The 27,169-nt window shown below is 43.7% G+C and overlaps 1 protein-coding gene across 3 annotated transcripts in view; it reads left to right on the top strand.

The window, feature by feature from the left end:
• The window catches only part of Optn (optineurin), a 42,863-nt gene extending 17,376 nt beyond the window's left edge, over nucleotides 1-25,487 (top strand). For 2 of the 3 annotated variants that reach the window (XM_050150492.1, XM_050150493.1), the window contains 10 exons: nucleotides 2,833-2,906; nucleotides 4,907-5,041; nucleotides 9,812-9,911; nucleotides 11,410-11,525; nucleotides 12,794-12,943; nucleotides 13,069-13,162; nucleotides 15,145-15,303; nucleotides 17,044-17,174; nucleotides 19,601-19,683; nucleotides 23,280-25,487. In XM_050150492.1, coding sequence (XP_050006449.1) covers nucleotides 2,833-2,906; nucleotides 4,907-5,041; nucleotides 9,812-9,911; nucleotides 11,410-11,525; nucleotides 12,794-12,943; nucleotides 13,069-13,162; nucleotides 15,145-15,303; nucleotides 17,044-17,174; nucleotides 19,601-19,683; nucleotides 23,280-23,407 — 1,170 coding nt within the window. In that variant the 3' untranslated portion in view covers nucleotides 23,408-25,487. The remainder of the gene's footprint in view (nucleotides 1-2,832; nucleotides 2,907-4,906; nucleotides 5,042-9,811; nucleotides 9,912-11,409; nucleotides 11,526-12,793; nucleotides 12,944-13,068; nucleotides 13,163-15,144; nucleotides 15,304-17,043; nucleotides 17,175-19,600; nucleotides 19,684-23,279) is intronic. The other variant, XM_050150494.1, reaches the window with a different exon arrangement.
• The last annotated feature ends 1,682 nt before the right edge of the window (nucleotides 25,488-27,169 follow it).

Below are 27,169 nucleotides of genomic sequence, written 5' to 3'. Positions count from 1 at the left end.
AATAATAATAATACTTTTTAATGATAAAATCTACTGGTTGTATAGCTTAATTGTTGAGAGTGCTTGCTTGCAAATTAAACATGCTAAGCAAGCAAGCCTCCTGGGGAGACATGAAAGAATTACCCACAATTTGCTGTCAACACAGCTCAGCCAAATGAGGAGTAACAGAGTCACAGAGATAAATTGGCTATTAAATTTTGCCAAGGCAGCTGCCATTATAAATTTGCCTACACCACTGCCTATTAGGGAACCAAAGCCTAAAGACTCAGACTGACAGGATTTGTGAGCTGGTCATGTCTCAACAAGCTAATGGAGTAAATCTTCACACGGGCACACAGATGGCTCGGGAGGCTCTGACTGTGCTCTTCCTAAGCCACGGACAGTTTCCCAGCTCACAGCAGCAGAGTGAAGCACATCCACACTCACAGTGACGTCACTCAGGGAGGAGAGGCCACGGTTGGAAACTTGTTTAAGTGTATAGCCCCGAACAAGGGTTGTCCTGGATGCAGGTGAGGGCACAGGAAAGAAACCATCAAAATGGCTACTCTGTTATTAGGAGGGATATTTGTATTGTGAATAAGAGAGAAAATATCCAGAGGCATCTAGAAGGGTCTGTCTTAAAGAGAAAAGAAACAAACTGGATGTGGATATCTACAAGTGAAGCTGGGGTGGGAGTGGGGAGCAGCGTGGAAGAATCATTTGGGTTATAAGAAGGACCAGGAGCTGGGGGAAGGGAGTCAGTGATCGGGGACAGGCCTGGGAGTTTAGGGTGAGAGGGAGGCATGAGGCAGTGAGAGTAGGGGCTGTAGGAACCTGGAGGCCGGCATGGGCTTTGATGTGCAGCTATAGGTTTATGTCAACCAAGGGCATGTCTGCCAGCGGTTCACAAGTTCCTAAGGAGTGTTGGCTTTTCTCTAACCACCAGAGATCCTTCTACAGTCCAGCCTGAACTGGACCAACTGTCATTTCTAGACCACGCACTACCTTTTGTAGTTTGTTTTTTTTTTTTTTTTTTTTTTTTTTTGATTTTTCGAGACAGGGTTTCTCTGTGGCTTTGGAGCCTGTCCTGGAACTAGCTCTGTAGACCAGGCTGGTCTCGAACTCACAGAGATCCGCCTGCCTCTGCCTCCCGAGTGCTGGGATTAAAGGCGTGCGCCACCAACGCCCGGCTACCTTTTGTAGTTTGGAGAATCGTAGTTTCCTTTGGACTAGCCATATAAGTCTGGCCATTCATGTTTCATGTATGAAACCCTGGGTTCCATCCTCAGTGCCACAGAAACTAAGTGTAGTAGCACACACCTGTAGTCCTGGGACTCAGTAGGTAGAAGCAGGAGGAGCAGAAGTTCAAGGTTATTCTAAACTAGATAGCCAGTTCAAGGCCAGCCTGTGGAACAGGAAACCTTGCCTCAAAAAGCGGGGTGGTGGCTGGAGATAGACCCAGCAGTTAGAATACAGCTGCCCCTCCTGCAGACCTGAGTTGCATCCCAAGCATCCGCATTGGGTGGCTCACAACTGTCTTTAGCTCCAGTCCCAGAGCACTGACACCCTCTTCTGTCCTCAGATGGTGCCTGCACTCACCTGCGCTCCTTACACACCAGTGCATACATACATATAATCAACAGTAAGATAAATGCTGGGGCGGAGGCAAGAAGAACAGTTACTCTGGGTGCAGACGGAGGAGGATCTGCTCTTTACCTCCTTGCTAGAAGCCATGACTTGGCTTCTGAGGACAGAGTTTGAAGCCAGAGCTATCACACTTAAATTCTGTGCAACCCAAGTGAATTGGCCAAATGGGGCAGTGTGCACTGAGCTCGTGTGGGGTGTCGCTTTTGACGGTATCTGGGTGTGCTCAGCCCCATAACAGGAAGAAAGCAGGTGGATAAGCATCAGAGGGATCTCTCCTTCAGTGCTGTTGAGAGATGCCTAAACTGAGGGTAAAAACTACACCAGACAAAATCCTTTGTAATAGAAGTGACATTCCGTTTGTCAGAGTTCATATCCGATGTAGGAAAAGCGATTAAGGAGAGAAGTGCACTTTGTAGATAAGGCCAGAGAGCAGCTTGCAAGACCCCTAAGGTACGAGAGAGATCTGGAGCAGTTAGCCTGGGACTCACCAATTGCCCTACAGATCAGTCCAGTTGGAAAATGACCCCTAAATTTGAGGTGCATTCAGGTGCCCAGAATGATGACTTGAAAAGTCTACTTCTCTGCAAGTGGCTGAAACGCAAAGTTAGATCTAGCTTTCTTCCTGTGAACGTCAGGAAACACAGACATTTTGTCACGTTTCCAAATGCGGCCTCTTCTCCCTGACGAGTGAAATCACTGTGAGTGTGGATGTGCTTCACTCTGCTGCTGTGAGCTGGGAAACTCTGTCCGTGGCTTAGGAAGAGCACAGTCGGAGCCTCCCGAGCCATCTGTGTGCCCGTGTGAAGATTTACTCCATTAGCTTGTTGAGACATGACCAGCTCACAAATCCTGTCAGTCTAAGTCCTTAGGCTTTGGTTCCCTAACAGGCAGTGGTGCAGGCAAATTTATAACGGTAGCTGCCTTAGCCAAACGATTGCTTTGTAAGCCTCGTGCACGTGTTTATGAAGTTGGTTTGAGTGTGGCAGGAGCTTAACTGTTATGCCTTAGCTTAAGTGTGTGTAATCCTGCCAGGGCACGCAGGCCCAGGGGAGAGTGCTTTCTGTTTCCTTTGAGTGACCCCGTTTAGGTCATCTCTCATACAAAAGCCGAGTATTTTCCTTGGGTGGACTCCTGTTTTTTTCTTTTGAAAAGAGATCTGTCTTGCAAGTCTGTTGTATTCAGTTCCTTTCATCTCTGCTTTTACAGGAAGGAGAAGCTGAAGGGGCAGTGAAGGAACTAAAGAACAGTCCTGTACCTACAAGACCAGACTTCTTCAGCATGTAGGTGATCGAACTCTAGAGTTCTCAGGGGCGCAGAAGGGGCAACCGCGTCACTTTGAACCTGTCATTGGAGGTCAGGCGTCATGGGCTGAAGAAAAGTAACGTTTTCTGAGGCAGGGTCTTCGCTGGGTTTAATCTGAACCTGCAACTGCTCTGCCTCAGCTTCCCATGAGCTAATGCTCATTTTCAATGGCATTTAATGTTGCAGCCCAAACTAGCAGGGAATGAAAACAATGTCTGGTGCCTTTTTAAGGCTAACAAGTGCTGACCCTCTGTTGCAGAGCTGTTTCCTCTCTTTTAGAAATGTAAGCAAATTCCTCTCTATCCTAAATGTAAACAAGTTTATCCTCAATCAAAAAGATAATTCCTAGTCTGCAGTTCTGTTTGTCAGAGCTACTTGAAGTAAACAGGCTTCCTTAAATGGGATGTACGCTTTCTCTTCCTATTCTTCCCTGACTGTAATAAGCCACAGTAACCAGTATTGGTTACTGAGGCAAAGGCTGTGATAGCTGTCAATCACTGGGACATTTCTTGAAAGTGCCCCGATCTTTTTCCTTAACTTATTATTAGTGTGTATGTACATGATGAGGAGGGAACATGCTACAGTACACATGTGGAGGCTCACATGTGCACACAGTTTATAGAAATACGTTCTCTCCACTGTGTGGATTCTGAGAATCAAGCTCAGGCCATCAGACTTGACGGCAACATCTTTACCTACTAAGCCATCTGGCCAACCTCAAAAATGTCTGGGAACTTACCTAGGCAATCTCAAACCTGCGTTTCCCAAGCAGGTTCTAGGGAGCAGACACATACTGGGAGGGCCGGCCTTTGAGCCGAGGCAGCAGCAGATCTAGGCACTGAACTTGGTTCTGAAGGCAGTCTTCCCCAAAGCTGCTGGTCCACTGATCCTCTGCGCGTGTACACGCAACATCAGTCCGTCTGCTTGTCAGTTTGCTCAGAAGTCCTCTGGGTGTCCTACCTCACAGACTTTTAAAACCATTTTTTTCTATCACTTGATAAATGTGCCTAGAGAATGACACAAAGTAGCAACATTTTTTTTTTGTCTATCCCTATGTTCTCATGTGACAGAGAATGTAAATAATACAACAGTTTTCCACCAGAGTAATTGCGGTAGATGAATGTTATTACTGGCTTTTTTTTTTTTTTTTAGTTTAAAATGCAACTTTCCCCAAATTGCTAATTTTAATATCAAGACTTTCCTGGAAGTAGAGGGAAGGAAGAAAACTGTGTTTGTAATTTTTAAGCCACTTCCTCTTCATTTATTTCCATATGCAAAGACTCCTTCCTCTTTCAGACCCATGGCTCTTACCTTGTACGAGTCTGGTAAGGGATCTGGTAGTGGTTTCTAGGCTCAGAGTTCCAGCTTTGGAGTCTTGAATCCTGGCTGTTAGCTATGTGAGCCTAGCAGATGGCCGAAAGACTAGCTGCCATCCCTGCCGTCTTTGTCATCACTCTGACCATCCTGTCACTGGGTGGTGGTAACAGATGCTTGTTTGTTGTGACTGTGTCTCTTGATCAGGTAACATTTGACATTAGTGTCTCCATGCCTCTGCTTTGTGTGAAACCAAAACCAGAAAGGCTTTTCTTCACTTGACTCACAGAGATGATAGTCTCTGCCAAGATGGAGTGGGCAGTGGTTTGAATGGACCTGAATAGTTTAATCTGCAGTCCACTCTGAAACCGATTTTCTGGGGATCACCACACCTCCAGCCACTGTGGACACTAACTCTGGAGTGAGTGCTCGCTTTATGAGGTTAGCTTCTGTGAAGCATTATGTTAGTTTCCACAGCCTTCCCAGCGTGCAAAGAAGAATTAAACAGTGTCCACAGGATCAGCCGTGCTTGGGGCAGTTAAGAATTAATTGGAGGATGTTGGTTTCAGCTGTGTTGGACTTCTCTGTTCTTATCCTTGATATTTTTGTTGAGATTAAAACCTTTTTAACTTCCATACTGAATGTGCTGGTGATGTCTTATTAGGACCAAATCTACAGAAGATGCCAGGACATGTGTGGAGTTTGAGGAATTAACTGTGAGACAACTCCTGCTCTGCCTAAGGGAAGGAAACCAAAAGGTGGAGAGACTTGAATTCGCCCTCAAAGAAGCCAAAGAAAGGTATGAACTATTAATATGAAAGATTAATGGCTTTAGTAAAACACAAGATAAGATGCAGATCACCCTTTAAAGTATACATTCCAAGGCTTTTAGTCACATGACCATATGCCCAATGCCACAATGTAATCTTGACTATTTCCCCCCCATATAAAGAGTCAGTTCCCCTCAGCATTCACTACCTGCTTTCCCCAATAACCAACTCTCTGTCTTTGGAGATCTCTGTGCCCTGGACAAATATAGCACTGGTCTGTGACTGCCTTCTTCCACTCAGCATAGTGATGAGCTTCATCTACAACGCTGTGTATGCCGGGACTCTGTCCTTAATGTTGATGAATAACAAATAGAAGATGTATAAGCCTGGCAGCTGGCTAATCATATATTCCTAATCTTCCTGCTTTCAAACGAAACAAACAAAAACACAGCTTTCTCCCTAGATACTGGAAGATATAGATGGCTCTTTAGAGGGGCACACCCAACCCTGAGTATCCTAGAAAGGTTCCTTTTTTGATGACATTAAACTTCTCTCTTGTGACCCAGATGACTCTCAGTATTTAACAGGGCAAGCCAGTAAGTAGTTGCAAAGATTCCTATTCTCTGCATGGTACCAGGATAGTGGGTGCTTCTCAGACACAGCAGGACTAAAGCCAGCACACATCATGGACATGTGGCCACCCAGCCTGGTTTGCACACACTGAAACTGGTTATGGCACAAACACATTCCAACACCAACCCTGTGTTTTTCTGAAATAAGCAGGCCAGCTTTTAGCCTTTCTCCCCGGTCACTGGAAACAGGGATACAGGTGTTCTACATTTAAGTTTAAGAAAAACACACTTTTAGGTGATATATGGGGGAAAGGGATGGTAGTAGGTTTGCCTTTCTGTCTTCTTTGGGGTGTGTACAGCTTTCGTGGTTCATGTCATTGTAGGGCTTTTTATTTTTGTCTTTTCTCTATCATTTTGGTTTTGTTGATTTGTTATTTGGGGTTATATTGTTGTTTCAGTGGGTTTTTTTTTTTTTTTTTGAGACAAGATCTCACTATGTAGCCCCTGGCTGGCCTGGACTATGCTGTAATAAACCCTGCTGAGCACACACAGATCGACCTGCCCTGGCTCCTGAGTGCTGAGGTTAAAGTGTGCACCGCCACAGCTGACTTCTCTAAATAAGTCAGTAAGGAGAAAGAAGTTCTTAGGAGATGTAGCCCCTGTTTAAATAGCAAGGGAAAGATGACTCAAAGTGAGTATTTGCCCCAGAAAATTAAGATAACTTGTAATCCAAACATAGATTAAAACCTGTGTCACATATGAACGGTACTATGGTGTTAATAAGCCCACCCTCCTGCCTGTGCCATCTGGCACCTCTTCCATGGAACAGACCGAAAAGGCCCAGCCGGAGAGACAGCACTGCATACCAATTAAGGTGGACAGCTTGTAACCCAAAAATGACAGAGAGTGGTTCTCCAGACTCCCGTGGAGAAGCAGTGCTTTGACCAGCCCCTCCACCCACACTATTCCTGCTTCTCGGTCACTGTCAGCCCATCTGGTCCCTTTGGTAGCTGCCTTCATGGATAAGGTTTAAATTGTTATTTTCTTTGAAAGTTTTAAATATAACATATTGACCTCTAAGTATGGATGAGGAAGATTTAGCTGTCTTGCACAACTATCATCAACACAGTACGTGCATTTCTGGACTTTCGCTAACTCCTGTTCGCAGCTGAAATCAATAATTTGAAGCATTAGTCACATGACTACCCAGTGTTCATGTTGCTGAGCATCTAGGCATACACGTGTGCATGTATGTATGTGTGTGCTCACAGTCGAGCCATGCACTGTGCAACAATCACTTTTCCCTCTTATACTTTTTATATCTCAGTGCAAAATCAGTCATTTACACGTTTGCTTAATGTCTTGGTCTGTTTTCTGCTCCTTTAACAGAGTGGGTTAGAAACTGTGGAAGTGTAGTCAGCCTGCAGTACTGGAAGCTTTCAACAGAAAACAGTCAAGTTTTTATCCGAGCCTTTTTATTAGGAACCCACTCCTGAGATGACAGCTCTCCTGAGGGCAGGGCTGCTACAGTGCCATGGCAACTGAGTGTCAACATAAAGGGCTGGAGACAAAGCTCAGCAGTCAAGAGAATATACTGCTCTTACAGAGGACCTAAGTGTGGTCCCCAGCACCCACAACTGCTTTAACTCCAGAGGATCTATCTGATGCCCTCTCCTGACCTCTGTATTCATATGCACACACGCACACCCAATTCCTCTGAATCTTATGTTAATTGTTGCTTCCTTTTTCTGACAGATTTTTCTATGTACCTATCCCAGTCTGTTGTGGTATAAACTTAAATGGGATCATATTATATATTTCCTCATAAATTATGTTTTTATTCAATTTTTTAAAAAATCCTCTAACCCCAAAAATTTCATCTTGAGTTTTGGAGGTGGTGTTCTATATAACTGTATCTCCAAGTTTTCCCAGTCTCTTAATTACGTCTCTACTGACTTACTGAGAAGGAATATTAGAGAAGACTATTTTCTGAGATCTGCCTCTCCGTCCGTCTTTATACTCGACCAATGGTTTGGATAAATAGGGAACTCTGGGCTGATTGTTTTCCATGTGAAGTTTGAAATCATTCCTTTATTGTACTTCTATTTTTATTGCTGAGAAACCCATTGCCTTTCTGATTCTGACTCTTTTTGTATAGAACTTTTTGGTGCTGTTTTTCCTCACCCCTGCAGGGTCTGAAATTTGACGTCTGTTTTAGTTGGAAGCTGTTTTTCACTTAGTTTCATTCTCCTGACTCCTGCTCTTGTGTCCTTACAAAGCAATCTCAATTAATGTGGGGATTTTGTCTTAACTTGGTCCTTTTTCACTTATAAAAAAACCTGCTATCATCTTTTATTTTTAGATAGGACTAATCATGTGGTTTTCTTAACCTGTGTTCCTCTGTTATCTGTGTTCTCTTGCTCACTCTTGTCCATCATTTTAGGGTAGATTTGTTTAATTTTTAGTGAATATATATAATGTCTTGGGTCTCTAGGGATATTAATGATAATCTCTCCTTTACACTGATTTGTTCTATTTTCAGAGCAGAATATGTTTTATTTCAAGGTTTTCCTCAAATGTCTAGTGATCTTGGCTGCTTAGATTTAGCAAGGAGGAGAATTCAAAGCTACTTGAAGCTTTGGAAAGACTCAACTTGGGGATTTCCTTGGTGAGGCTGTGTCTGAAACCTTAAAATGCGGGCGGTGGTGGCGCACGCCTTTAATCCCAGCACTCGGGAGGCAGAGGCTGGCTGATCTCTGTGAGTTCGAGACCAGCCTGGTCTACAAGACCTAGTTCCAGGACAGGCTCCAAAACCACAGAGAAACCCTGTCTCGAAAAACCAAAAAAAAAAAAAAAAAGAAAACCTTAAAATGTTTTGCCTGTCCCTAGTCCAATTCTCCAGAGAATGCCTCCCATCTCCTGCTTAGATAATCTCTTTCTAGATGGTGGGGTTCTTGACATGAAAAGGAGAGGGCCAGGGCTTCATCTGTCTAATGTAAATTCCCTTCCTTTAGGTAGGAAACCAGTCCCTCAACTGTGCTAAACATGTCTGCATCCTGAGCCCCCTTATTTTATCATTTCCAGCTGTCTTTATTTGTCCCCCCCATCCTGTGGATACACACAATATCCCCAATTCCCAAACCATAAAGAGTTTCAGCAGTATGACACAGGTAACTCCTTGGCCCTCCCTATTCTTGGTTTAGGGTCCAGCTTTCTTAGAACACTAACCCTCCCCTACTCATTCTGTACAGGAACGTTTATTGTTGCTGCTGCTGTCTTTTTGTTCCTGTAGGCTTGTGTCTGTTTGAAAGTTACGTTTGTAGGATTTGTAGTGGGAGAAGAATTACATGTATATACGGAACCTACTATGTGTGTGTACTTAAGCATAGGAGACTTAAGCCAGGGACATAGGCATGCTAGGCAATCTACCACATCCCTCACTCTCGTTTTACTTTTTGTTTTGATTCGGGGTCCTCTGAAGTAGCCAAGGCTAGCCTTGGACAGCAATTGTTAGGTCACCCAGGCAGCCTCTGAACTTCTGCTTTCTCCCTCAGATTCCCCAGGAGCTGAGATTACAGACCTGTACTGTCGTGGCAGCCAGTCTGCCACCTTCACCCGCAGTCTCTTGGCTTCACCTGTGCTGAGAGAGCTGTGTTCTGTGTGTACTTATCCTCAGTCACAGCAGTTCTCCCAGCTTAGGATAGAGAACACGGCCACTGCTAATGAGGCCAATACAAAGAGACTGAAAACCCCTCTCTTCTCCAGACTTTGAGAGTTGTTGAAATAAGAGCAGCAGGGCTGCGTCCCGGCACCCGGCCACCCGCATGGCTAGCTTATGCCCGAAATAATTACACGGAAACTGTATTCTTTTAAACACTGCCTGGCCCGGCTAGTTCCAGCTTCTTATTGGCTAGCTCTTACATATTGTTCTAACCCATTTCTAATATTCTGTGTAGCCCACGAGCTGGCGTACCAGGGGGGATCTTAACCTACGTCTGTCTGGAGCGGGAGAATCATGGCGACTCCTTGACTCAGCTTCTTTCTCCCAGCATCCTGTTCTGTTTTCCCCGCCTACCTAAGGGTTGGCCTATCAAATGGGCCTAGGCAGTTTCTTTATTAATAAGAAATCACTCCCACATCAGAGAGTGCCCACTGGAGTGCTTCAACAATGCTGACCCTCTTGCAGAAAGTCAAACTTTTCTGTATTCTCTTGTTGTTGTTTTTCAGAATTTCAGAGTTTGAAAAGAAAGCAAATAACCGTTCTGAGATTGAGACCCAGACAGAGGGGAGGAGAGAAGAGGGTGAAGAGGACAAAGAGCCAGAAAGTGTGGGTATAACACTACTATGAAACTATCACACCCCCATTGGTGATGTAGCTGTGAGTTCAAGCTTTATGTTGTGCTGTTTACTTTAGAAATGGAAACTTTCTGTTTGTTACTGGATATTTTCTATTTTTTTTTCATTTCCTAATCCTGGGTTTGAACTCCATATCAATCACAGTAAGATGTATTCCAATCTGTAATACATGAAACACGCATATCTCTTCTTGACTGATATTACCCCCTAAATCCTTAAGCCAACAAAGCCTACCACATGGAAAAGACATTTTGACTATGTTTTGATGAGATCATTTGTGGAAAGGGCTCTAAAACTTTTAGAATTGGAAGATCTTGCTTCACTAGTAGGAACAAGGAAGTTGGCATGAAAAAAAATGTTCCTGAATATATATATTCAGCATTGTATGGTAACTCAGAGATATGCCTTTGAGCCTGAAAAGTCTAAAGCTTGGGAATAGTTCCCAAAGCTAGGAAGTTATGGTACTCAGAGAAGTCCTTAAGAGAGAAGCATAAAGGATCCTTTTGTTCACTGTATTCATCAATACACATACACATGACACATACACACTCACAGACTTATACACTCACACACACACATACACTATTTGCTACTTCCTTCCCTTTTTTCCCGGGAGGTGGGTCAGGAAACGACAGCATCTTACTGTGCAGCCATAGCTAAGCTCTGATGTACAATGTAGCCCTGGAGAGGAACTCTTGATGCTCCTGACTCAGATGTGCTAGGATTACAGATGTGCACCACCTTGCCTGACTCTGAGTCCCTACTTTAAGGCAATGGAGAACATTTCGACGTCTGACACAATGGTGCACACCCTTCTAATCCCAGTGCCTGGCAGGCTGAGGCAGGTGGATTTCAAGTTTGAGGGCAGCTTATGCTCCAGAGCAGGTTCCAGACCAGCGTGGCTACAAAAGGGAAACGAAGGAGGAAGGCGGTGGGACAGAGGGCTGGGTGGAGAGGGGACACAGCGAACGTAGATGAAGAGAGTTCTTCTGCGGAACAGCACACCATTAACTGAAATGAACCAACAGTTATGGGCAAGTATTGACGTTTCTGAGCTGTCCTGAAACAATAGGCAGACTTCCAGGAAAAAAGCTGTATAACAGAAACAATAACATGAACTAGAAGCAGAAGTAGGCAAGACAGTAGGGTCTGAGTCTGTCCCCAGATAAGTAAGATTGCACTTTGTTATCTCTGTGACCTTTGATCCCTGAAGCATGATTAGGGTGGGGTTTAATAGTAAATCCATTATCATGCATGCTCAGACTGATAGTTGCTCTACACGGAAATAGAAGCATACCCAGAAGACTGCTCGTCCCACAAGGCACTTGAGGAGGTTTTGCCCAAATTAAATCTATTTGGGGTATCAATCAGTGTTAGCTGGATGCTAGTGGTGCGGGCTGTTTCTCACACACGGTTCATGTCTGCTCTGATGTTTCTTATGTGAATGTCCGGCTTTGTCTATGTGATAGGTTGGAAGCGAAGTGGAAATACTGAACGTACGAGTGACATCTCTGTTTAAGGAGCTTCAAGAGGCACACACGAAACTCAGTGAGGCTGAGCTAATGAAGAAGAGACTTCAAGAAAAGTAATAATTCAGTTCATTTTATTGCATGATTTATGAAGCGTGTTACTATATCAAAATGGTTTTGTTACTGTATTCCTGACTGAAGAAAAGCAGGGACCTATCTGAAATATGGTTCAGGAAAAAAAAGTTTTGATGTTGGTGTATAAGCCTGAAGCCATTGTTGTCACCTGGGTCATGAGGACACCCAGGAGGGCTCGGGTTGTGCTGTGAAGAGCACCGGCCTATGTGACTGTTGTACAGAGCTGTGGGTTGATGAGCATAGAATCGGGTGGGGTCATTTAGAAAAGGCCCATCCCAGTCAATCGTTTGAGTCATTAAAACTGGCATAGTTAGTGATGATTCGGCCCTTGCTCGTTTTTCTTGATTTAAGGAACTATCTGACAGCTGAGCATTTAGCTTATGGATTGGAGTGCTTGCCTAGCATGGCCAAGGCCCTGTCTAACACATAATACTAAGGTAGGCCTAGGAGTAGGAGAGCCGTCCCAGCCAGGAGTGGTGGCACAGTACTTCAGTCTCAGCACTGGAGAGGCCGAGGCCGGAAGGTTGGTAGTTTGAGGCCAGCCTGAACTAAATAGTGTAAAACGGGGTTGGGGGCTCGGTGAGCAGACACTTGCCACCAGACCTGACAACCTGAGTTCCTTAGTTCCATCCCCAGGACCCACAAGATGGAAGGACAGAACTGATTCCCCCAAATTGTCCTTTGATTTCCACTGCACACCCTGACACATACACACAAAGCAGACAAGTAAATAAAAATGTTAAAGAGGTGTTAGTCAAAGCTAGCAAGCCAAGTTGATGTCATATTGGTCAAGCAATTTAACTTCCCCGAACCTCAGTTTTGTCAGAGTTCATATGATGTGCATATATTGTGATATTCAATGTATTGTGAGATAGTGAATTGCTTGGCATTAACACCCTGCACAGAGCTATCATTTATTTGGTTTTACTACTATTCTGTTCAAGTTCTCTTTCTCATCTCTAAGAGAAACTCAGGAGCTTTCCTTCCCTCTTACTGAATCCTTGTCAGAAATCCAAGTCTTTGTGACAGACACACTTTTTAAACTCTGAAAGGTACCTAAGCAAGAAGCAAGGAAGAAGGAAACAGAACAAAAAGCAAGTAGGAAGCAAAGAACAAAGTATTTTATTTGCCTCCATGAATCCTGTAGCCCTAACACACTCTGTATTTTAAGTCCTTTGGGGATTTGCGCAGAAGCCGCCACGGGAGTGGCAAAGCTTGGATTCTCCTCATGAAATATTCGTCTTTTCAGGTGCCAGGCTCTGGAGAGGAAAAACTCGGCCACGCCATCAGAGCTGACGGAGAAGCAGGAGCTCGTGTATAACAACAAGAAGTTAGAGCTGCAGGTGGAGAGCATGCGCGCTGAAATCAAGATGGAGCAAGCCAAGACGGAGGATGAAAAGTCAGTGCTGGGCTGGGGGAAGCAGAGATTCATCTGCTTGAGCTTTCAAGGCTGTTGGGGAAACAAAAGCAAGCGTTTCTGTGACATTTCTCTCATGATTCCATTTTAATATCATGTTTTAATAGATCCAGGCTAGCCACTCTGCAGTCAACACACAACAAGCTTCTTCAAGAACATAATAATGCACTGAAAACAATTGAGGAGCTAACCAGAAAACAGGTATTTATGGAGAAAAAATAGACTTCCATAGTCTGGTGGATGGAATCCATTGAACATTTTTTTAATATTTTTTAAAATATTTATTTAATTATATATTATGTATACAATGTTCTGTCTGGTGTGTATGCCTGCAGGCCAGAAGAGGGCACCACACTTCATTACAGATGGTTGTGAGCCACCATGTGGTTGCTGGGAATTGAACTCAGGACCTTTGGAAGAGCAGGCAATGCTCTTAACCACTGAGCCATCTCTCCAGCCCCTCCATTGAACATTTTATCTACAAAAATAAATAAGTAAATAAATGCATGACCCCTCAACTCAGTCTGTTTTCAGAAAGCGCTTTGCAGTTATCAGTTATGTCAAAATCATTGTAGCTATTCCTGCTTGTGTATGGAGACGGTGCTGATGTTCACCAGGCAGGGCATGGCTTTTCCTATTTCTCGGGGTCTGTTTGGAGGAGAGCTGAGAGCCTGGGCTCCTATGTGAACGGTGTGCAGGGAGACAGGTGGCTATGGCCATCTGCTGAATGAAATTATGCAAGGGCATCTTGCCTGCTGGCAGTGAACTTGGAACCCTGGATTTGCAGCATTTAATTTAAATTAATAACAATGCCCAGCATGATATAAAATTTACAGGCCATGAAGTCTGTGAATTAAGTCTTTCAATTCATATCCTTATTAAAAAAAATGCTTGTTACCACTCCCTCCTTCCCTTCTTTTATCCCTCCTCCCCTCTTTCATTCCTATAGTGGGGATTAAACCTACAGCCTCCTACAAGCTATGTTCTACTATTGGGCTACTTCTCATCCTCCACCCTTCACCTCTTACAGAGTCACAGAGTTACCTCAGCAGATCTTGAACTTGCATCCTACTGCCTCAGTCTCCTGAGTAGCTAAGATTGTATATATATATGTTTTTTCTTCTTTTCATTTTCTGTGTGTGTGTGTGTGTGCGCGCGCGCGCGCGTGCATTCTTATTCATACTGGTTTGTATATGCAGAGGCCAGAGTTGATGTTTGCTATTTTTTGAGACAGTTCACCTTTATTTTGAGTGTCTTTCTTATTGAACCAGAAGCTCACCAATTGACTAGGCTGGCTGACCAGCAAGCCAGGGACCCTCCTGTCTCTGGATCCCAGCACTAAGGCTGCAGACAAGAGTCACCATCACGTCTGGCCGAGGCTCTGGACTCAGGACCTCACGCACACAGCAGGCACTCTACGGACTGGATAATCGCTCAGCCCTTTCTATTTCATTAAAAAAAAAAAAAAAGAGCTAGGCATGGTGGGGCACACCTTTAATCCCAGTACTTGGGAGGCTGAGGCAGGTAGATCTCTGTAAGTTTGAGGCCAACCTGATCTACAAGGCAAGTTTCAGGACAGCCAGGGCTGTTAACACAGAGAAACCCTCTCTCGAAACAAAAACAAAACAAAACAACAAAGAAAAGACTATTACAATCTAATAGCTTTTAAAAAGCATTTATTTATCTAGAGAATGAGTCTCTATATAGCCTTGACTAGCCTGGAACTCACTACATAGACAAGGCTGGCCTTGAATTCAGAGTTCTGCCTATCCTTGCCTCCTGAGTGCTGGGATTAAAGGTATGAGCCGTAATGCCCAGCAAGGACCTAATCCCTTTTAAATATGAACGTGTTGACAAAATTAAAGTAACAAGATAAATAGCAGTATCCATGCCTGAGAAGCTCATCAGAGTAGGGCTTGTTGTTATTGTGTATTTGATGTGTGCTAAAGATCTGAATTCATATACTGTGAACAATGCTACGTTCAGGGTTACCTTTTAAGAAATTGTTTTAAATGAGGACGTGATTACTTACAAGTCACAAGTGACTACAGCTTCCTGAATGAAGTGTCACTGCTAGGTAAACACTAGAGCTGACGGTTTTTAAGTGTAAACCTTTCTCTTTTTCTGAAGTAGGCTGTATCGTCTCAGAGCCATTTCTAGAATGAAGTTTTATTTTTTTTCAGGCAGAAAAGGTGGACAAGATGATGATGCAAGAACTTCATGAAAAGCTGGAGCTGGCAGAGCGGGCTTTGGCATCCAAGCAGCTTCAGATGGACGAGATGAAACAGACCATTGCTAAGCAGGAGGAGGACCTGGAAACCATGGCTGTCCTCAGGACTCAGGTGAGACATGGTCTAGAACATGAGCTGAGTGAGGTCAGCCCTGATCAGAAGATCCAGTTTTAGCTCTCAGAACCCATGTCAGGCAGCTCAAAACCCTTGCAACTGCAGTGCAGAGAACACAGCACCTTCTTCTGACCTCTGTAGGTACTGCACACACGTGTGCATGCCTGCACGTGAGCACATGAGCACACACACAAAAATATTTTTAAAGAAAGAAAAGAAACCTTGGCACCAGGTGCAATGGTGCATTCTGCAATCTTAACACCCAGAAGGCAGGACATGTGGCACAAACCCATGACTGCAAGTGGTCTGCATATGGAGTTCCAAGCCATCCAGGGCTACATAATGAGATATTGTCTCAAAATACAACAAGGCAAAGAATGCAAGAGAAGATTAAAACAATGTTCAGATCACTTTCATTCACTATGAAATGGGTTTTTCCATGTTATAATTTGAGAACAATGAAACCATTGCCATAATGTATTAGTTATCTACTTTGCTATATAGCAAATTATCCCCAGACAGAGCATAGCAGCTCAAAAAGAAGCAAACATTTGTTGTCTCACGTACAAATTCTATAGGTGAAAATCCAGGAGCAGCCCAGCAAGGGAGGGAGGCGCTTTGGCTCAGAGTCTCTCATGAGGCTGCACTAAAAATGGACTTGGCAGGCCATTTCCAAGATGACAGTCACATGGCTGTCAGGAGCCCTCCCTGTGTGGACCTTCCCAGAGGCCTGCTCATTGCATGACAGCTGACCTTAAAGCACATGATCCAGAAGAGAGCAAGGCATGAGCCACAGTGCCCTTATGAGCTGGGTTCAGAATCCACTAACCACCCTTCTGTAGCATCCTGAGTTACATAGGCTGGCCCCCTTGTGAGAGGAGAGCACAGAAGATTTTCAGGACCAGGACATAAAGATCATGGAGCCACAGTAGAGGCTGGTGACCACAGGTGCAGAGAAAAGGGCCTAATTATGGAGAGTTCGAGGAAATAAGACTTCTGTCTAGGTTCAAACACTGACGTAACTAAACAAATGTCTTTTTCAGACAGTCTTGCCGTGTAGCCCAGGCGAGGCTAGAACTCAACGTCCTCTTGCCTCGACCTCTGCAACACTGAGATCACAGGCTTGTGCTGCTGTGCTCAGCCAGGCTCTCCTAAGACTGGGGACTATTAAGTCCATTTGAAAAATGATGGCGAATTCGTATTTCCAGGACTTTTTAAAGTCAGGGTTTTGCTGTATAGCCCAGGAGTTGTAACATAGACCTGAATAGACACATGATTCTCCTGCCTCCGTCTCCCAAGTGCTATTTTGAGGACTTTTGATGAGGTGAAATAAGCAGCTAACATAAGACCTCACATGTCTGGAATTCAACAAATACTATGTATTTATTTATTTATTTATTTTAAATTTATCTTAAGACTAACATTCTGGTAAACCATTTACTATCTCCTTTTCCTGAATACTATTTTACTGAATTAATGATGCATGTATTCCTTAAGTCATTTGTTTCAGTTCAGTTTGGTGGCTCTCAGGATTTAAAGCACCCACATGCACACAACTTATATCTACTGTTTAATGGCTTTGGAAAGCCACGGTTTAGTACAGCAGGTGGCAGCAAAAGGCTCTGTGTCATTCCCAAATCATATCCACCTGTGCAGCACTGACCCTGACCTCAGACAAGGTCATCGCTGAATCCACGCTCATCTCCATGGTAACTTACTTACCTTTTCCTCTAACAGATGGAGGTGTACTGCTCAGATTTTCATGCTGAGAGAGCAGCGAGAGAGAAGATTCATGAAGAAAAGGAGCAGCTGGCCCTGCAGCTGGCGATTTTGCTGAAAGAGAACAATGATTTTGAGGATGGAGGCAGGTAAGATAAAGCAAGAGGAGATGTGGCAGACAGGTCGGTGCTCACAGAGGTCCGCTGTAGAACCCATGTCCTCATTCGCATCAGAGAAGCTCTCCCTACACCTCATCTGTTTCGTGTTTCACATAGCTCAGCTCAGAGCAAAGCTTACAGAAGCCTGTAGGAACCTGGCCAACTCCCTTGCTTTGAAATAAGCTATAAAAATAACATTCTGCATCCCAGTGTATTACCCAGCCTTAAATTATCTGTTTAAAAAAAATACTTACCAAATTCTGACTTTAAAACCTTTTTCTTTTTGTTTTTTTGAGACAGGGTCTCTCTGTTGTAGTTTTGGAGCCTGTCCTGAAACTCGCTCTGTAGACCAGGCTGGCCTCGAACTCACAGAGATCCACCTACCTCTGCCTTCCAAGTGCTGAGATTAAAGGCGTGCACCACCACCACCCAGCAAAAACGTATTTTTTCTTTTGTTTGTTTGTTTGTTTGGGGGCAGGTCATACCCTGTAACCCAGACTGGTCTAGAACTTGCTATGCACTATGTGCTGACCTCAGACTCGTCCTCCTGCCTCACTGAAGATCAGGCATACACCAAATGTCTGGCTTACTGAAAGAGGTTTTAAAATATGTTTACATAGAAAATAAAATAACACAAGTGGTATGTGTACCATTCTAAATGAACTGTTTATGTCATTTGCTTCAAGTATTTTTTAAAATTCTCTTTAAACAACTTTCATTACATTCATTTTTGTGTGGGCTATGGATGCTTGCCACAGTTTGTATATAGAGGGCAGAGGGCAGCTTGCAGGACGCAGTTCTCTTCTTCCTCCACGTGGATCCCAGGAACTGGACTCAAGCTGTCAGCAGTGCCTCTGCCAGCTCAGCCGTCTCACCAACCCCAGGAACAAAGGGAGGTGTAGCCAGAGCTAAAGTCTCTCTTGTTTTCCCATCCTTCAGTGCAACCCCCCCCCCCTTGCTTACTCTGTAAAACCAGGAATCTGGTGAGTAGCCACACCATCCGTATTATACTTTTACATACAAATATGCACACAAATCCTTGCATGCTATCTTTAGCCAAAGTTTTAAGATTTATTTATGTGTATAAGTGTTTTGCCTGCATATTTGTATGTGCCCCACACAGATGCCTTATGCTAGCAGAAGTCAGGAGAGGATATCCAACCACCTGAGTTGGCATTATAGATAGTTGTGAGCCACTGTGTGGGTGCTAGGAACCAAACCCAGGTCCTCTAATAAGAGTATAAGTGCTCCTAACTGCTCAGCCATCTTTCCAGCTTGCAATATGGTGTTCTTTAAGGAAGACAATATTGATTCTGTCTGTGTTTAAGTTGCAAAATGATCATTATAGCTATTGTTCTGCAATTTTATTTATTTCATGTGATTGGAACTTTTGATGAAGATTTAAATCTTTTTTTTATTTTTTATTTATTTATTTATTTATTTATTTATTTATTTTAGAAAATGTGGGTTTTGTTTGTTTTGGTTTTTCAAGACAGGATTTCTCTGTATATCCTTGGCTGTCCTGGAACTTGTTCTCTAGATGAGGCTGGTCTCGAACTCACAGAGATCTGCCTGCCTCTGCCCCTCCTGCCCCCACTGCTGGGATTAAAGTTGTGCACCACCACTGCCCTGTGAGGTTTTTTTTGGGGGGGGTTGTTTGTTTTTTTCTCTTAGCAAGTGAAATAATTTCTTATATTTAATTGCCATGTAATATTTTGATCCAGAAGCATGCCACTTTTCTCTCATCCACTTTGCTATCAATAAAGAGTTAGGCTATTTCCTGATTTTACAAAGGCCTGCTTAGTGTTTGTATCATATTCTGTCTTGGTATTAGTAGCAGTTAAGAATCAAGTTAGAGGGGCTGGAGAGATGGTTCAGTGATTAAGAGCACTGACTGCTCTTCCAGAGGACCCAGGTTCAATTCTCAGCACCCACATGGCAGCTCACACCTGTCTGTAGCCTCAGTTTCAGGGGACCCAAAACCCTCACAAGGACATACATGCAGGCAAAATATCAATGGTCATAAAATAAAAATATTTTTAAAAAAAGTATCAAGTTAGAGCCAGGTAGTGATGGCACCAACCTAGAGTCAGGCAGATCTCTGAGTTCCAAGACAGCCGGGACTATACTAACAGGATAAAACCTGTCTCATAAATAAATAAATAAGAGAGAGAATATCAGCTTAGTCCTGAGTTCAGGGTGGATAGTACTGGCTCCATAGCACTGGTGGATAACCCAGGGCTTGTGTATGCTAGGCAACCACTCTGCTACTAAAGTCACCCTCAAGTCGACTCTGGTTCTTATGAACTTCAGCTCTGTTTTCTGACTCTTTTCCCACCCTCACAATTCTGTTGGCTGTTAATGGTGTCCTGTTGCAAGGTTACAGTGCATCAGAGTAGTGTCGCTTTTGATCCCAGTAGGCAGTCCTTGATGGAAATGCAGAGCCGGCATGGGGCAAGGACCAGTGACTCTGACCAGCAAGCTTACCTGCTTCAAAGAGGTGAGTCACCCATGAGCTAGGTTTTCAAGGGAAAACCCCATTACATTGTATATAATGGATCCCAAATCAAACTAATCAAAATACAGCACCTCTTATTTCCCCAGAATTCCAGTCTCCAATACCCTCTCATTCCAGCCCAGCCTCTTCACCAGCAGTGCACTAGTGCGCTGTTCACTGATCTGCGTCACCCTCTTCACTCGTTCCGAGCCTCTATGTGCATTTACTTAGAACTTGAACCCAGATGCTCATGGAATGCTACACAAGGCAAGGTCAAAATGCATGGTGCTAGATTTACTATGCAGGTACAATGTTCTGTAGTTTATAGTAAATTATCAAAAGGGAAGTATTATCCTTAATTCTACATAGGAAAAAAAATTCAGAGACATAGCGTAACTAGGGAAAAAAGTTAATGGCAATGCTCCGCCAATAAGATGTCATCCTAAATGTCACAGACATAAAAATGATTAAGCACTAGGCCATCCCAAGTACCTTTCACACTCAGTCCAGCTTTTGTTGCTGTTGCTGTGGTAACATATCCCCGACAAGAAGCTACTTAGGGGAGGGTTTATTTCAACTCGCCTTTCCAGGTAGGCTATCACTCACCATTGCAAGGAAGTGAGGCCATAGGAACTTGAAGCAGTCACACTGCAACCACAGTCAGGAGCAGAGAAGAGTTCATGCACGCTTGCCTAGAACTCTGCTAGCTCTCTCCTGCTTACCTAACTCAGGACCCAAACCCCGTGGTGGCGCTCCACACGGTGGGTTTCCCAGCTAATCAAAGGACTCGGGACGTGCCCACAGACACGCCCTCGGGCCGCTGATTTAGACAGTCCCTCGCTCTTCCCACGTGACTCTTGATTATGGCAGGATGACAGTGAAAACTAGCCATCACACACAACCGATCACGTGGTACTGTCACGAGCCATTTCCCCCCTAAAAATCATTACAGGAACCATCACCCTGGGGAGCCTGCAGAGAACCCCACACCCATAATTATGTTCTATTGAGAGAACCTGCCCCACACCCAATTAACTTATCTGTTAGCAGAACACGCCTCACACTCCAGCTATCCAGGGAACCAGGTGTGGCAACTTGTGACTTCTTGGCCTACCTGTCCAAATGTAACCTCTTGGCTTACCTGACGAACCTGGCCTACGTGACCGGGACCACATGGCGAGATCCCGTGCCCTGCCCACCAAGTCCTCATCCAGGGTCTATATAAGCAGCAACCATGATCCCAATAAGGGAGGCTTTGACAAATCTGCTTAGCCTCATTCTTCTATCCTAGCTCATTCCCTTCCAGGTAGTGCCCCTCCGAGACCCTGGAATAACTGATTGCAGGGTGGGTTACAACCCCTAGACTGAGTAACCCACCCAACACAATCGACAGTGGCGCCCACCGTGGGGCCACCAGCAGCAAAACATTAGCATACATAGCAACCCGGATGGTGAATCTGGGGCAGTCTCTATGGACGTCATTTCGTATTTCCTCTCTGTCCCTCCCTCCTTCCCCATGCCCTCAACAAAGCCTGTTGATAGGAAAATAAGTTAAAAATAAGTTTAGTAGCCAAGTGTTGTGATTTATGCCTGAAATCCTAGTTCTCGTGAGACAGACAGGAAGATTGAGAACTTCAGGCTAGCCTGGGCCTTTCTCAAAAAAAAAAATAAAAATAAAAGTAAAAAATAAAAAAAATAAAACTAAGATCAATAAACATATATGAAAGGATCACAGTGAAGCCCACTGTTCCGAATAATTAATATGAATTGATAAAGGAGCTAGAGAGATGGCTCAGCAGCTAAGAATACTTGTTGGTCTTTCAGAGGACCCAAGTTCAGTTCCCAGCACCCACTTCAGGCCATCAAAACTGCCTGTTACTACAGCGTTAGGCGGTCTGACTCCCTCTTCTAGTCTCTGCAAGCACCTGAACACACACAGCACACATACAAACACACATGAAAAAAAAATAACAGAATGAGTACTTTACATATCTGTGTATATAGTAATTAAAAATAAAAATCCTAAATCACAAAATAAATCCAAACAATAAACATATGCATCCCTGGAGCAGGCACAGAGGAGATAAATAGCACACAGCCTGACTTAAATGTTAGTCTCAGGCACTTTCAGCATCGGGAGGAAAGGCTCACCTTCTCAGAAAGTTAGGTTGGAGTGTGGCAAAGAAAGACACTAGAAGTCAACCTGTGGCCTCCACACATGTATGCACAGGTTAGCATTCCCACACACATATGTGCGTACAAACATCTATACCCCCCCAACCCACAGTGATAATGAGTTAGCTTAACATGCCTAAGGCCCTAGTTTGACCCTCAGTATTACAAATAAAGCAATAAAATAAATAATAAAAGTCAATAAAATAAATCAATAAAAGTGTTCTAAATTTGCTTACCACAAGCCATCTAATAACCTTTTATATCATAAATTCAAGTAATGTGCTTTGAAGCAGCCATATATTAAAGGTCCTACTCCAAAAATGATGCTTTGCGTGCTGAACCAATTACTAGTCTAGACTCTAAAGAGCCAAAAATGTGGTCCATAGAAGTCGGGTCAGAGAAATGCCCTGGAAGCAGAAACACTTTTCAACATTAACGGCAAATTTTTTGATCCATGATCTACTTAGAGTTGGGATATATTTCGATTACGTTTTGTGAGGCACATCATGGCAGTGAGAACATGTGGAGAGGTGGTGGACAGGAAGTAGAGACAGGAGGGCAAGGGCAGGGTACCTGAGAGCCCCAACACCACACAGCGACCTACTTCCTTCAGATAAGCTGCACCTTCTAAAAGTCCCACAGCTTTCCCACCTGCCAGAGTGCTGCCATCCGAGGACCAGTACAAGAGCCTCTGGAGAGGTGCTTCATCCCCATATAACAAGGCCTTGCTGAGAGCCAGGGGCCCTCCTCTCAAACCTGCTGAACCTCTGTACCTGAGGCTGCGCCTACTGCGTTCCACCTGACTTCCCCACCTCACTGATATCCCAGCAGAGAGTGGAACTTTCGCACATCCTGGAGGGTTCACCATCTACTGAATAAAGGAGACTGTTGTCTGCTTCTGAGAATAGGCGTGTCCTTCCAAGAAACTTTCTTTTCTTTCTAGTCTCATCCATCTCTTACTTTTTTTAAAAGATTTACTTATTTATTATGTATATAACATTCCTTCCATGTATGCCTGCATGCCAGAAGAGGGCTCCAGATTTCATCACAGATGGCTGTGAGCCACCATGTGGTTGCTGGAAATTGAACTCAGGACCTCTGGAAGAGCAGCCAGTGCTCTTAACCTCTGAGCCATCTCTCCAGCCCCCCATCTCTTAATAGAATGTGTCTTGACCTGTACCTAGAACTGAAACTATGTTTTCACAGACCTTGAACTTGAGATCCAGTTTAAATAAGTTACTATTTCTAGAATTCTCTGTATTTGTAGTCATAATTTCCTCTGATGTACAAATTATACATCTGTATCCAACAGATACTGATTGCTAAGTTTTACAGATGCTCACATTAACCTTCTGTTACTAAATTCAGCCCACAGTGGTCTTAGATGGAACTGATGGCACATGTCGCTTCTTGTTTATTCCCAGGAGCCGAGGACATGAGCTGGAGACAGCAGCAGCCACGGAGTCTTCCGATTCACTCTTGCCCCAAATGTGGAGAAGTTCTGCCGGACATGGACACGCTACAGATCCATGTCATGGACTGCATCATTTGACTGTTGTTTCAGCTCCCCAAAACTGTTGGTAAATGCCACATTTTCTCCTCCAAGAATTGGACTTCTGTCTTATTTGTTGTCACACAAATCTTTTTGCCACATTATCCTTATTTCAGGAGAAAGAAAATGTACCCATCCTAAGGAGAGCATCTTCTGGACTAACAGGAATCTAGTAGTAGATTCTAGTTACCACCCTTCCAGTAGGAGATCGGTGTTTTTATGTTTACTCCTAAGACTTACAGAGAGCAGTCAGCCAGAATGCCATGTGTTTCGAATGACATATGTTAAGAGTCTTTATGTGGCAGGAAGATGAGATGTTAAGGAACCGTGTCTGGAGTGTTTTTCTAGGCGAGTCTTCACCTGCAGGTGCTTTGTTGTTTTTTTGTGTAATTATTTGGCTCTCTGCCTGAGCACTGAGTTTTCTATGGCTATCAGGCCAGATGAGGGCTGGGAATGTGGCTCAGGACTGGAGTGCTTTCCTACAGCTGGACAGTGTGAGGATACTGTCGGTCTTTTTTGTGCCGGAGGTATAAGGGCTAGTACAGCACACAGTATAATTTTAAACAGAACAGCTATATCCTTCCCAGATGAAGTAGAAGCTTACAAACATCAGTTATTACAAAATAAAATTTCACTACAAGTCTGTCCCATGGCTCATATATGGCCAGTGACATTGTAGTATGTATGTTCTGTATTACATTTAACTTAATGTAACCTCAACACTGAGATGCTTTATTCATGTAAACAGGAGCAGGTCCCTTCATAGAGGGCCAGTACATGTTCAGATAAGATCCCTGCTATCATAGAGGGCCAGGACATGTTCAGATAAGATCCCTGCTATCATAGAGGGCCAGGACATGTTCAGATGAGATCCCTGCTATCATAGAGGGCCAGGACATGTTCAGACGAGATCCCTGCTAAGCTGGTGAACAGAGTCAGGCATGTAGTACAGAGCACACCTGCAATTCCAGCATATGGGAAACTGTGACTGGAGATCACCAGCTCATGGCCAGCCAGGACTACACAGAATAAACAGGGATTCACCGTGTTTTCTGTCTAAAAGGCTAGCAAGAGCTAAACGAGTCACAAAAGTGAACAGTATCAACTCCTAAAACATTTAAGAGAAAATGAGAAGATCTGCTTTGTTGCTGTTCACCATAAGACCGCTGGTTAAATACACATGTGTCTGTATTTAAATAGAATCAAAACAGTTGATTCATTGCAAGGGAACTTACTGTCCAAGTTACAGTTATCTCCATGGCTGTACTCCAAGACAATATAACACTATACTAGTCCGGCAGTAGGTCGGTTTGATTCCCCCACTTGCACCCCAAGGGACAATGTTTGTTAATGACATTTCTAAAATGACTATGACATTTTTCTCTTCTTATATTTCTGGTACAAATTTCTTTCCTATTTTATACTGGATAATGTAGATTTCTATAGTATCCCAGACAGAGGAGGAAATCTTTCTCAATGAAGTTACTGGGAAAATCCTTTCATTTTGTTCAAGTATCATTATCTGATCAATCCAAACTGTGAAATGAGAACTCAATGGTCTTAATAAGACTATGGCCATTACATTTGTTTGATCATGAAGAGGACTGCAAATGAGGGCAAGTTCAAATTCAGACAATTAGAGAGCTGTCTGTATACCATCTTCATAGCAGCATTTTCTGCAGTAGCTAGAATACAGCGCAACCTAGGTGCCATTCACCTAGACAAAGAAAATGCAATACACATATATATTGAAGTAGCAGTCAGCCTTTAAAAAGAAGGGACTCTTATAACTTTAACAGAGATAAGCCTGGAAGACATCATGTCAAGTGGAATAAGCCAGTCATGACTTCACTTGTATGTGAACTCTGAAAAAAATCGAACTCATAGATGTTGAGAGCTGAGTGGTGGCACATGAGGGAAGGTGTGGGAAGGGAGAGCAGAGGCTGATCTAAGGGCACGACATCTCAGGAGGGATGAGCCATAGTGATCTCTGTACAGAATAGTGACTGCAGTAATTTGTATATTAAGGCTGTGTAGTTTTAAGGGAATCGCCGGTTTAGTAAACAACTTGTAAATGCTGCGTGTGTGATATCTGATTTATTTAATCTACTGTGCGTTCTAAGACCTTGTTCCATGTTACCAGTTAGGAGCTTTGTACATGTTATTTTCTTTCTTTTCTTGTTTTTTTTTTTTTCTTGAGACCAGCTCTCACCATGTAGCCCTGGCTGTCCTGGAACTCACTATGTAGACTAGACTAGCTTCAAACTCACAGAGAGTCACTTGCCTCCTTCCTGGGTGCTGGAATTAAAGCACCATGCCTGGCTTATGCATGGTATCTTTATGCCTGAAGAGTTATTCACATGTGTTAATAGCATGACTGTCTGCATGTGTTAATCAGACTTTCATGGCTGTGACAAAATATCCGACAGAAAACTGAAAAGGAAGAAAGTTTTCTTTTGGCTCTATGTTCCAGAGGTTTTGGCATTTCCTGCAAGGGAAGGTGTGGCGGAACTGGGCAGCTCACGCCATGGGAGGCCAGGGAGCAGAGAGAGATGCCTGATCCCACTGGGCTCCTCACAGGCAGGGTAGTGCTGCTTATGTTGCGTGCCAGTCTATACCTGCTGGAAACTCAGGGGAAAGCTGCTAATCTCCGCGGTACTTAGCGATCCAGTCAAGCTGGTAGTCAAAATTACTGACTCTCATATTACATATTACTCTCCTAGCAAATCCCCCCGGCTGCCAGGCTTGCACAACAAGTACATTACCCACTTAGCCATCTCCCCAGCCACATATCCTTATTAACATTTATTGTTTTCTTGCTTTCTTCTTTCTTTTTTCTGATATGGCCATCTTAACAGATGAGATAATATATCACTGTCATTTGGCTTTGTGTTTATCCAGTGATCAGTTATTTTAAGCCTTTCTTATACCCGTCGGCCACTTGTAAGTCTTCAGAGACATGTCTCCTCCAGTCCTTTGCCCATTTTTAAACTGCATTATTTGGTTTTCTTCCATTTCTGGTTGTTGGTATTTTGGACATTAACCACTTTTCATACAACACACACAGTTTGATTTCCTGTCATTCTGTAGTTGAAGCTTTCAACTTGACTTATTATTCCTTTGGCCAGACAGACTTCTTTTATTCTGATGTAGTTGAGTTCTACTTATCTTCATTTTTTTTCTTCTGCTTCTAATAAATGACTACTAGTGAGTGACTGTTGAGAACAGACGAAACAGAACATCTGTATTACGCCATCCACGGCCAGGGAATATCACAAGGGGAAGCCAGAAGATGGGGAGGGGTGCTACGATATTCTGGCCATTGCCTGAACTCACAGCAAGTGTGGATACCTGCACAATACCTACACAAGATGGGACTCCCATCAGCATGCCTTCCTTGAAGAGCTATTGACAGTCAATGGGTTGCCAGAGGAAGGGGAGTCGTTTTCCTTAGAAGTGTAATCACTGCTAAGTTGACCACAGAGTAGTAAATAACTCCCCTCTGTGCTCATGTAAGCAACCCTGACGAAACACAGTGCTTGCAATAGGACATGCCTATAGCAGGAGGGTTGTCGGAAAGCAGTGCAGCAGGAAATGGTGGGGAGTAAGAGAACGTCATGGAGGATAATCTGATCAAAAACATCGTATTTTTGTATGAAAGTTTCAAAAATGTATACATATAAAAATTTCAAGATGTTCTAACTTAATCTATAAGTTCAATGTAATTCCGGTCAGAATCCTAGAAGGCTATTTGGTGATACC

Source organism: Alexandromys fortis, unplaced genomic scaffold, assembly GCF_014885135.2.
Source record: "Alexandromys fortis isolate MF-2015 unplaced genomic scaffold, M_Fortis_MF-2015_v1.1 scaffold_69, whole genome shotgun sequence".
Classification (NCBI taxonomy): domain Eukaryota; kingdom Metazoa; phylum Chordata; class Mammalia; order Rodentia; family Cricetidae; genus Alexandromys; species Alexandromys fortis.
The sequence above is the reverse complement of the archived record's forward strand: the minus strand, read 5'-3'. Positions and strand labels throughout refer to the sequence as shown.